This window comes from Taudactylus pleione, unplaced genomic scaffold, assembly GCF_031769625.1.
Source record: "Taudactylus pleione unplaced genomic scaffold, aTauple2 ptg000181l, whole genome shotgun sequence".
Taxonomy (NCBI): domain Eukaryota; kingdom Metazoa; phylum Chordata; class Amphibia; order Anura; family Myobatrachidae; genus Taudactylus; species Taudactylus pleione.
Window position 1 is genome coordinate 4,781,403 of NW_028284583.1, and position 12,774 is coordinate 4,794,176.

General features: G+C 38.8%; 1 protein-coding gene across 5 annotated transcripts in view; it reads left to right on the forward strand.

Moving 5' to 3' along the window:
• SUGCT (succinyl-CoA:glutarate-CoA transferase) overlaps positions 1–12,774 on the forward strand; it is a 1,290,705-nt gene that overhangs the window by 313,438 nt on the left and 964,493 nt on the right. For all 5 annotated transcript variants that reach the window (XR_015878901.1, XM_088476062.1, XM_088476065.1 and 2 more), the window contains one exon: positions 2,044–2,139. Coding sequence is in view for 4 of the 5 variants with exons in the window: in XM_088476062.1 (XP_088332188.1) it covers positions 2,044–2,139 (96 nt within the window). In the remaining variant the exon portion in view is untranslated. The remainder of the gene's footprint in view (positions 1–2,043; positions 2,140–12,774) is intronic.

Consider the following 12,774-nt stretch of genomic DNA (forward strand, 5'->3'; position numbering starts at 1 on the left):
CATGTGAGCTAGGAGCATAGGTCAAGCTACAGACTGTCAGGTGAATTACAGCAGCGCTGAGACTCAGGGATCACTGGAAATGTTTGCAGACAACTGTAAATGAGCTAGGAACTACCAGTGAAGACAACTTAATCTGGCAATGTGCTAATGGGAGGAAAACTGTTAAATAGGCAGTCCTGGGAGTGGATAGGCTATAGTGGTGACATGAAATGAATGTAGTAATGGATAGGAATGGCCATGTGACCAGAAGCAACATGGCGGCGCCCGTACCAGGAATGCTGTATTCAGAATCCATATTGGAAATGACATGTGCAGCTGAACAAGTCATGAAGCAAAACTGACAGCTCTGGGTAAGAAAAGCAGAGGACCACATCATGACAAGAGGTTAATGATATACATTAATCTTGAGAATACAACAAAATTAGAATCTGGCAACTGGCAAACTACAACACTGTCCATGAGGCTCACATGATCATTCTTGTCTTGGTCATGTTGGCTGTCCCATTCAGTCATCACTGAGAGTGAGTGCAGGTACAGTGTTGCCAGATGTGTGTGAGTGAAAGGGGGGGGGTCTCCAAATTTGAAGGTTTTTAAAGGCCTTGGCGAGAATTTTGGAGATAACTTTTCTTTGTTTTTTTTGGGGGGGGAGCAAAATATCTATGGGGCACCAAAATCTTTTAAGTGCTTAGGGCCTCTAAAGGTCTTAATCTGTCCCTGCTGGTAAGAATAGCAAAAGTGTGTCTTTGGTTCTGTTTTTACCTGTAGAATTGCCGCAAAAGTACTATATTTTCTTGAAAAACCACTTGGGTATATAACAGAGGGCATAATGGAATAATGTAGGCATAAAATGTTCCTGTTTGCGGGCTGCTACAACCTAATGTTACATTGACTTTTAAAAGGCATTGACTGCTGGTTTTAGTATGCCACAGTGGGATTCCCATGTTATCGAGCTCTCCCTCTCCTCATCGGTCATTGTTGGAGTGTAGGGCAAACTATTTTCAGATACCAGGCACTGTTGGATGGTGGAACTCTGCTTGCATAAGACGATCACTTCCATGCACTGCAGTAGACCGATAACATACGTTATTAAGGCTACTGCTGTGGCACAGAACAAAGGTGATGTGCATGGGGCTTTACAAAAGCTGACAACTTCATTTCAAGGTTTTTTTTTTTTTACAGGAACAGTAAAAGTTTTTCTTTCTACTGCTAAATTCCTGTCATCGGCTAGAGTCATATTGATTTGTTTTTCTAATGCAAGATTTAAATAAACACCTTCTTATCTCACCAGGAGCACACTTTCTGCTTTCCCCTAACAACACTGTCATGAAGTAAGCTGTTAGTATCATATACTGTATTCTGTTATTAGGGGGCCTGATTCAGAGGTGGATGCAAGTGCCCAATGTTTTAAATCTGCACGTGCATCCCGATGGCTACCGCTAGGGGACGCAGATCGGCATTGCATGGAGATCCATGCAATTCTGAAAGGCATACCTGGGGGGTGGTTTTCGTCAGCAGGTGTGTAGGCTGGGGTGCCAGTATCAGGGACTGTGTCGGAAGATGCAGTGCCACTGGCAGCAGTGGCCATATACTGTCGGACATTCTGAGTATCTATAGAGTTGCTCTAATTAATGTCTGATAGATGGCAGAAGTATTTGCGCACTGCAGCGGATTACAGCCACAGCTGGTGGGAGTCTCAGTAGACAGCTCATCAGCTACGGCATTGCCATGAAATCATGTAGCAGCTGCGACAAAAATCTGCTATATTAGCATCCACCTCAGAGGTACTGAGCAAGCGAGAATCCTATCCTACTTTGGGATATACAGTAGATAGAAAAGAAAGAGGGGAGCAAAGCAGCAATTTGAAGACACTTGTATGGCAATGTGTAGTTTGTAGAAGTAAGAGCAAAGATAAAAAAAAGAGATATCCGAGTATAAAAGCCACACTAGATAACCATAGATTTTAGATCAATTCAAAGCAGTAAAAAAACCATACTGTGTAGTCAGCTCATGCCAAGCTATTAACATCATTGTGTTTTGGTCCAGGTGGCTTGCTTGACTCATATCGCTGCAAACTTCCTTAATGGAGGAATTGAAGCAAAGCGTTGGGGAACAGCACATGGAAGCATTGTCCCATACCAGGTAGGCAGAAACATAAAGAAGAATGCTATCATTTCACAGAAACAGCCCTGTGGCAAGTAAGTGATTAGTGATATAATTCCTGTATTATTAATTAACTTTTATTGGTCCAGCTAATGGCACCGCATGGTAATATGTCTTTACATTGTAAAAACGTATATTGTACAAACAGAGCTGAATTTAGTAAAATACACTTGTCCAAACAGTTATTCATTACTGCTATGTGAGATCAGGGATTGTGTTAGCATCCGATTAGGCACTACCAGCAGTCTAATCAGCAGGAAGGCATAAGCAAATTTACTTTTAGCATACTGATCTATAAATTATAGTTCTTTGCAAATAAGGACATACTTGTAGAAGAAAAATTTAGCTGCATTCAGGATACACATAAAAACATGACCTATTTGTAAATTACTGTACAACCAGAGCAACAGCAAAGAAACAGATAGATAGAAAAACACAAGGTCACAGGTTACCAGCGCTGTAACAGGGTTCAATTGCAGGGTCATCAGCATGGGGAAGTGCATCGCTGACGGGAGCGTCCTGAGGACCCTCCAATCAGCTGTACAGGAGGCAGGGTGCCTGTCTGGATCATCTAAAGGATGCTCCGTTAGCGCTGAGGCAGCACACTGCTAGTCAGAAGCAAGGTCCATGTGGCGACGGCACGGCTACAGCCCTGCAGGTTACACATGAGCTCACAACTATCTTGCCCGTCTGTATATATCAGCATTATGTAACTAATACAACCTTAGGTGCTGGAGAACAATTTCTGTCTCTTGTAACTTTATCTGCTACATCACTTTCCACTTCCTAAAATGGTAATTATCATGATGTGGCAATCATATTACCACACCGGTTTCTAGATGCTCTATCCGGAATATTAAATACTTTTTTTGTTCAAATGTACAGTAGAGTGTGTTTTATATAATAAAAAAATAGATTTTAGCTACCAGAGTTCACTCTAGGATTTTTTGGGCAGGCTGCTGATCACAGAGCAGGGCACATTTTAATTTTGAAGGGCAAAAGCTGTGTGGCGTATTTTCTAATGTAGGCATTAATGTGTCTCATAGTAGTACATGTAATATTTAAATCTTTCCCATTTACCCCACCCTCACAAACAGCTGACATGCTCCTCAGCCTTCAACAAATGCCATCTTACCAACGAATTTGCCCCATCAATGTGACTCAGTCCTACCTACATGCCCCTTAAGTGCCCATTCAGACACCCCACATGCCCCTTCAGACACCACACATGCCCCATTAGCGCCCATTCAAATATTCCACATCTTTTTAGCGCCCCTGTATACACCCCACATGCCCCTACAGACACCCCACATGACCTTCCAGCACCCCTTTACACAACTCCACATGCCCATTCAGTGTCTATTCAGATATTCCACATGACAAAGCAGCTTTACAAACCTGTGTGTAGCATGGTGGGGGAGGCACTCCAGCAGAGAAAATGCTGATCACATTTGGTAGCTGTGGTGTGATCAGGGGGTAGTTATGAAAGAGGGGTTCGGTGTGCAGCAGAGGTGCAGATCTCTTATTCAGAAAAGAGCAACATGCCTCAGCCTCTGACCCACCACTTCTTTATAGCTGGCCGCAGCTCAGCAAGAACCCAGACCACAGGGAACTCCTCTCAGGCAGGGCACTACCAGGGCAAAGGAGCTGAAGGAATTTATTTCAGGAGTGTTTACAGTGAAGGTCTCCCCGGATAAACCACACACCCCTGCAGTTAGGATTGCAAATGGCAATTCATTGCACTCTGGAAACAGTCAGGTCAAATTTTACTCTCTAATAAAAAAAAAAAGAGTAGGGCGCTACGCACTGCTAAAACATCCTAGCGGGAACACTGGTTACATTACTGGATAATCTTTTTAAAATCAATCAATAATAAAAAATTTGCACTGTAATATACTGCATTGAGAACTTTCTTTGTAAGTCAAAATGCTAATATCTAACTAACCTTAAATAAGTGATGTAAGCTTTTGCTGTGGAGACATAATGCGATAAGTTTGTGTCAGTGAAGTACAGATTTGCAAAAATCTCAAAAAAACTTTTTATACGTCATTATGGGGTATTGTGTGTAGAATTTTGAGGACAATAATTAATTTATTCCACTTTGGAATAAGGCTGTAACATAACAAAATGTGGAAAAAGTGAAGCGCTGTGAATACTTTCTGGATGAACTGTATCTCTAAGGGGAATACTGAATTATGTAACAGTAGAAACACATATGCTCCAGTAACATTATACAGGCAAGGTTTTGCTTGTAGGGACATGATTAGTGAAAAATTGAGGGGGGCACAACGCTGGTATAGTGAGACTTTAATTTTGCTATTTTTGCATTTGGCACTAAAACATATTTAGTTCTAAACAAAAAAGTAACAGTTGTTAAAAAATAAAACTTTGGTTAATGAATGTTTAAACTTGCCCATATCCCCATATGCTTTGTAAAAGGAATCACTGCACCCCGTTGTCCTCTGGTGGAAAACTGAAGAAATTGTATCTCTACAACAAGAGACTTGATATGTGTAACAAATTGTATTGTTGTGTTCAGTCTGGCCCCATTGCATCATGTTGGTATTTCAATGCTAGTTGATAGAAAATACAGGGGTAACAGAAAGCTTTGCTGTTAAGGAGTCCTCTGTGGAGGATCAATCTCTTCATGGGTCTATTCAACGTAGTATAAGAGGTTCCAAGGGAAATGCCCCCCATTACACTGATAGGAAGATCGTAGCTGCCATCTGTTCCTAATTTCCATAAATAGTCCCAGATTTCTTTTGAAAATGCCCCTTTTCTATTTTTGACTACCTGCATAATAAAATATCTATTCTTTTGCATGTTAGGTCAATTCTTATTATGTAGTCTTATGCTGCATACACACATAAAGATTTTCTGTCCAACCACCCAACTAGTTGATTGGTTGGAATGAAAATCTGGTAACGTATGGGAGTAACTGATGATCAGCAATTTGCTCCTAAATGCCAGAAAACAGATGAAAATGGTCGTCAGACAAGTTTGTTAATTGTTTGATCTAAACAATTTGTCGGAACAACAGTATTTGTCCATTTTCCGGCGTTTGGGAGCAAATTGCTGATTGTCATTTGCTTTCATACCTTACCAGGTTTTCATTCCAACCAATCAACTAGTTGGTTGGTTGGACAGAAAATATTTACATGTGTATGCAGCATTATTCTCTAGCCTTAAAAAGTTAAAATTCTCTAATATCACATTTAGTAAACGTGATGAAACTGTAGTACTCCATTGTGTGCCAAGAAAGTGTCTTGCCTAACCTGCATAGGTGACCTGCCTTAGCAGCAAACAGTCGCTGATAAATACTTTTTTCAGTGTTGGCAACTATGGGTGATGGGTGATGCTGATGCATGTTTTTCATTTTAAAGGAATAGTTAAAGTGGAAATGATCAATTCTTGTGTGATTTAAATCGTTTTACCAGATAAGGTTTTACTAAATTGCTACAAAGTATGCTGGTATTCTATAAATAAATGTTAATAATAATAATGATGTCACAATATTGAATGAACACTTTTGGCTTACAGAAATAGGCATTAAAAGTTCCACTGTGACATTCCTACGTTTCCCCACAGATATTTAGTTGTAAGTAATAGAATTAAGAATCCACTGACTACATAGAGAACTGACAAGCCTCACATCACATCCAAAATAGAGTATCTCTGTGATTGAAAAACATCAGCCGGCCAACACGTCTGTTTTATATCCGTTAGCTCAACAAGGAGATATCACACTTGGAACCCTTGTTCCATCATTTGCTGTTTGGACCTTTTCTGGCTTTATAAACCACACTGCTACATAGATATGCTTTTAAAACATTCCATCTTATGCCTTTGAGTACTTTCTTTAGCCCATGTGTTTTTAGTGTAGAGCACACTTAAAGCAAAACATCTGTCATTTATTGGACTGTGCATACATTAAACTTGCTGATGACACAATGTGTTTAAAGTATTAATTTTAGAAACATATTTCTCAATCTTTTATCATTAGTTTAATAATGCTGATGAAAAACAAATTATCAGAAAGAGCGGTTCCATTCCTGTTCAATCATTAGTAGAAAACTTACACTTGCCATATGGGATGCTTTAGAGTGGCAAGTGGCTTATTACATCTTATAGGGGAGTGGCCCCTTTCTTCCTTAATTTGTAAAACTGTTATATTTTTATCCGTCCCCCGTTAGCACAGACGATGGGGATTTGGTAAGGAAAAAAATAAATTATTTGGAACATCTGCATCTTGGTGCATGACATATGTTGGACCATAGTCACACTGGAAGATTTGTCCAACTATTGTAGGATTTAATTAGAGTAGAAAGACACAAAGCTATGTGATTAAAGCTTCCCTTTCACAAGCTACTTTCTCCTCAGAATGTGTAGTATATATTTATATTGAAGTATCCTGGGACGAACCCCTTAAATACAGATGCTTAAAAGGTGTCTTATACAGTCACTCTCTATTTTAAGGCCCAAAAACATACAGCTTGATTTTATATTTTTCTAGTGACAATATGAGATTGAATTATAAGTATAGTCATTCTGCAGAACTTACATGGTCTGTAACTGCAAAGTGGACTGGTCAGTACGGCCACTATGTATCTCTTGCCCCAATGACTGCTCTAATCCGTCAATTCCCTTCTGTCATCCGCTTACCTTGTAACCCTGAAGGTAGGTTTAATGTTTAAATAAAATAGGCCATTCACAGGGGTAGGACTTAATAGAAATTATAATTGCCCCTTCCCCCATAGCTTAAACATACAACAAAATCCCCATGTTTACAGAACAGCGCAAACTAACCCATAGATTCTGCAATAAGTGCTGGAAACTATGGGTTTCCCGGTGTGCTAAGTCCCAGAGGCTGCATTTTAATGCAGATTGTTACTCGCAGCTCCTCAGGCTGCAAGAAAAATATCCACGTTAAATGCATCCTCTGGGGGCTTAATGTGCACGGATACGGCACTGATTGTGATTAGGTCCAGGGCTAATTGAATCTGCCCCAGACTGTGTAATATCTATGACAAAGATATAATGGGGGCACTTTAGAAACCTCCTATGATCAGATGTGGTAGATGCAATTTGCATTTTGTTACTAAAATAAATGGTTACTTTAGCTCTCCATGCTAATATATAGTTACATAGCACCATGCATATGCAGCAGGAAAAGATATACTTGACATGCATGGTATGAGAAAAAGGATATATCTATTGGTCAATAGAAGTGATTATATCATATGCATTCTATAGTAAAAATGCTGAACTTGGGGCCAGGGTAAAAAGGAGGGCACTTACCTCCCCCCATTCTGGCACCTATACACTTGGGGCCAAACTTGTTTGAAAGAGGGTAGTTTCCTCTTTCAAAAAATATTACCCCTTTGTAGTTATTATCTGGTGATCACCATCACCAGGAGATATAAGCAAGCTAATGATTTTTTTTTGAAAATTCAAAGTCTATTGGAAAACAAAAAGACAATTTGTGTAGACACTGCTTAAAAAAATTCCGAAAACAGGCACAGCACACTGATGAATATAACCTCAACAGCAGAGGGGGTTATATAAATAAAAAGATAGTAATAATGTGTCCTAAGTCAAATCTAAATTTCAGTGTAAAAATAAAGCTGCCCGGCATACAGATGATACACCTAGCATCTATACGCCACATGGTACGAGACGCCTGGTGCAACTGAGCCGCTCAGAGAGGTGTAGTGTACTATCTGTTTCTTTCAATTTTGCATGATATTCACATCACAAATGTAGCAAAACACCACTCAAAGTGTACTAGAGATGTAGGGCTGCGACATTAACTGCACGGGAATTAGTTTTAAACAAGTTCAAAGTCGCAAATGTAGCCCAATGGAACTTGGCGTGAGAAAAAGCTGCAGCCGCTGCATCATAGCACTTTGTATACAGACTCACTCACACACAAATTTACAATTGTCGTACATCAGTGTAATCTGGCAGAGTATGTTTTGTTGCTTCCAGTTGATTTATTTATGCAAATAAGACACACATTTTGAGTAAAAAATATTCTTGGCGCAACCGAGTCTCCCAGGACCTGGCATGCCGAGAGGGGCTGTTTGCAGCAACTGAAGCCACAGTGTATCAGGAGTCAGATACATCTGTATGTGGACCATATGTTACAGCAGCCAGTATTTACTATGCATGCAAAAGCAATACATCCCTTGTAATTCAACATGGTTTGCCCAGGTGCAAAGTTACTGCATGGAATGTCGTTCTTGTATTTACCCAAATCCAAATGTTCATAGCACAGTCTCCAATAAATGTTTGCTGCCATTCAAGGAAATATTTTCCGTTTGTTGCCTTATGCCTCTATCATGTAATGCACACCAAATTAGTCATTCTGCACCATTGACAATAGTAATTTATTTTTCTGTTACCATTCTAATACGGCTGCAAGAGGCTAAGTGACCTTGTCGCCAGTTACTAGAAGATAGAACCATTTACTCTGAGCATACACATGCTAATTTAATAAGCATAAACAATAATCAAGGCGACATAGGAGATACAATAAGGCACTTTTAACAAAAATATACTTAATTGTGTATATGATGCACTAAAAATGTTCTTCAAAACATTGAGGTTATATCTTCATAAATTTCTTTAAACACAATTCTTCCTCAGGATTTCACCAACGCAATTTCTCTCCATATGGTGTATATGCAAAAGGAGATAAATGGGGTGTCACCATAGAATATTCTCAACGGATATAATAAACCAATACTGTTCCACACCCTGGAAAAGTGTTTGGTTCACTGAGAAAATACTTACCCGACTCACATAAAGTACATATGGGAGCCTCCTATAAAGGTATCTTTAAACAGAGAAATTCACACCCACAATGTGTCTGGTGGAAAGGCTAGGGTATTGTGTACCATTCACTCACATCAGAGAGGGTTTGGGAAATGCACATAAAAGTTTCTTTTAAAATTGCCAAAGCACTGCGTACCGAACTCACAGTTCATAAGGAGTTGAGACTGCACATCAAGGTATCTTTGTGCTTCTTTGCCCCCAAAATGAAGTAATCACCAGGAATCGACCATAGTCCATAAGTTAAAATCCCAAAAATTTTTATTCGTACAAATGTTCCAAGTTATAAAAAATGCCAATATTGCACTGTATACAATATATAAAAAAACTCACAAAATTAAAAATAAAAACTTTCAAATTTCAAAGCATTTCACCAGAGGTAGCCAGAAAAAAATTGATGGTAAGTCCAAAGATGGAAAAAACAGGAAACTTTATGACATACCTCTGGGTTCTAATGATCCTACACCTTCTCAAATGGTCAACACGTTTCAGCTCTCTTTGGGAACCTTTGTCAAGACATAGAGACCGGTGTACATATCTGGTATATTTATATGGGTTACTACCAATCATCTTAAAGAGGGCGGAGTCACCGCTAGACACCTGAGGAATGTATTGGACCGAGGGGACTTCAATCACCTCCAGTGCACATGTCAGTGGAATGTAGTGATATCACTATCGACCAGAAGTGACACATGCGTGTCACTCACCAGAAGCAAGAGTGATATCTTCCTGCAACAGGTCTCCATTTAGCGTTGCCCGTTACCTGGGAAGCCTCTCTGATAAACCGTGTCAGCAGAATATGGTGCTACCATTGTTATTATCATCTGGCACTCTCCTTCCGAAATTGCGGTCGCGACCGGAAGTGATGTATGCGTGTCACTCAGCGGAAGCGATGTCAGTGGTGACAAATCTCAGATTGGCATTGTCTGTTGCCTAGGAAACCCGATAGTAACTATGGTAAAAAAATAGAAAACAACACAATAAAACAAATCATAACATGAACACAAATTGATAACAAATTTATATGTGAATGGAATAATTCTTCCTTGTGGATTCCGCAAGATGACTTGGACAACATCGATCTTCATTACAAATCTCTTTGAAAAAGTGGCTTCCATAAAGTTTCTTAAACATTTCTGTTCCTCTGCAAAGGGGGTACGTACATAAAGGAAGGAAAAGGTGTCCATAATCCAAAATTTTGGAAAATAATCTAGGACTGAGAGACAAATATTAGACACAAATCGAAATCAGAGGAACCATTTCACCTCAAAATCTTTGTTCAGCCTCCTCGGGACTAATGTTTTATATGTATGAATAAAATTTATTTCAGTTCTGGCTAACATGGAGGCAATATCGGTACATCTCATGTTGGGCTTGATAACTTTAAGGCCATAAAATCCTATTATTTTGGTGTGTGAACAATTATGCATTTCTTTGAAATGGGTATCAAGACCTTTTTTGATATTACGGAGGTGTTCTCCGATACATTTTTTCAAAGGTCTACTGGTTCGTCCAATATAGACTTTATTACATGCACATTTCACAGCATAGATCACATTGTTGCTACTGCAAGTAATAAAGTCTTTAATTGGTATATTTTTCCCATTAATCTCAACATTTTTAATTTTGTTTTTCCCATCGCTTTTAATTGATTTGCAGCCTTGACAGCTTCCAGATCTGTAGAAACACTTTGACAGAACTGTGGGCTGACTTTTATCACTAGACAACATGCTAGTGACTACTTTAGATTTTAAACTGGGTGCCTTTCTGTTAATATGAACTGGTTTCTCTGGATCTCTCCTTAAGAGGCCCCAATGTTTGCTAATGATTTTTTCTACATCCTTATGCTGATCGGTATATTGTGTAATAAATGCCCATTGATATTTATCTTTAGATTTTGGGCTTTTATGTATCGTATTGAATAAATCCTTACGTTCAAGATCTTTAATTTCTTCAAATGATCCATTAACTCTATCTTTATTGTATCCACATGCTACAAATCTCTCTTTTTTTTGTGTCTGATCTAAAAATTCTTGTTCCGTGCAATTTCTTTTGAGTCTTTTCAGTTGACCCACGGGGATGGAGTTAAGCCAGTTGTTGTGGTGGCAACTCTTAGCCCCTATATAAGAGCCGGAATCTGTTGGTTTTGTATAGGTTTTCGTATGGATGTTGCCATATTTAATGTAAACTGTAATGTCTAGGAAATTTATAGTGGATTCATTAATATCAAATGTCAAAACTATATTTTTATTGTTGTCATTTAAAACCCTCCAAACTAGATCTTCCTCCTCTCCAAACGAAAAAAATCTTGTTTATATACCTGCGATAGGTCACTAGGTCCGCCCCGAGATACCCACAACTCCACACCGCCTCTTCCTCCCATTGACCCATGAAGAGGTTGGCGTAACTCAGAGCAAACCTAGTGCCCATTGCAATTCCGTTTTTTTGCAGAAAGAACTCGTCTTTGAATAAGAAAAAGTTATTTGAAAGGATAAATTCGATACCATCTAATATGAAATCTTGTAAGTACCTTGTCAGATTGGATTTTTCTAATGCACTTTTAGTGGCCTCTATACCCATGGCGTGCTCGATGATAGTATATAATGAGCTAACGTCACATGTGACTAGTAAATCTCCTTCCTCCCAATTGATTGCCTACAGAGATAACAGAAAGTCCTGGGGTGTCTTTGAGGTGTGATTTATTGACAGCCACTACGGGATGCAGATAGAAATCAATATATTCTGAAAGTTCTGATGTCATTGAATCTACCTCGGAGATAATTGGTCTTCCGGGGGGATTCGTCAAACTTTTGTGGACTTTTGGAGGAACACTGGAGTAACTGGATGTTCAGTCGTTAAAAATGTAACTTCTTTTGGTGTAATAGTTCCCTTTTTGACATATTTATCTATTACATCTTTAAACTTGTTAAAGTGGTTTTCGTGGGTTCTCCTCTCAATTTCTTATAGGTCTTTATGTCTCCTAATTGGCGATATCCTTCGTTCTCATAATTCTCTATGTCCAGGAGGACAATGCCTCCCCCTTTATCAGTTGGCTTGATTATAAGTTTATTATTTTCCTTCAAACCTCTGAGTGCCGCCCTCTCTTTGTATGTCAAATTCAAAGTTCTTTTTTCGTTATAATTGGAGGCTAGGTTTTCTACATCCTCCAGTACTGAGGAACAAAAGGTATCCAAAAATGGACCTTTTAGATGTTGTGAAAAAAAATGGATTTTGGACGAAAAGGGGTGACCGACGTCTCCTCCCCATGGTCCACATCCTGTGTTTGCTTATTTAGAAAAAACTTTTTAATTGTTAATTTTCTAATTAATTTTTGTACATCTACAAAGATATTAAAGGGATTGATAAAGTTACTGGGGGGCATATTTAAGGCCCTTCTCAAGGAGATAGATTTCCTCTGTTTGCAGAATGTGAGAGCTGAGGTTGAAAATTTTAACTTTAGATAATAGATTTCCCTTGTTTGTTTCTTCATCTATGTTCAAGTTACTCCTCTTATTATTACTCTTATTGTGTTTTCTTTTCCTTATGTTTTTTTAATGATTGTCTTATCTGATCTTAATTTCTTTTTACCACCTCTTTTCCCTCTATATATTTTTGTAAAGGTTATCTGCGGTGCCGATTCCATGGGGACTCTTCTAAAAAAAAATACGGCTCTTCTTCTTTGTAAAATGGTAAATATCTGTTGTTTGTTGGAGTAGTGTCTTCCAAATCTCTATAAAAGTTGGAGGAAGCTTTCTGGTTAAATTGAGGGGTACGGGATTT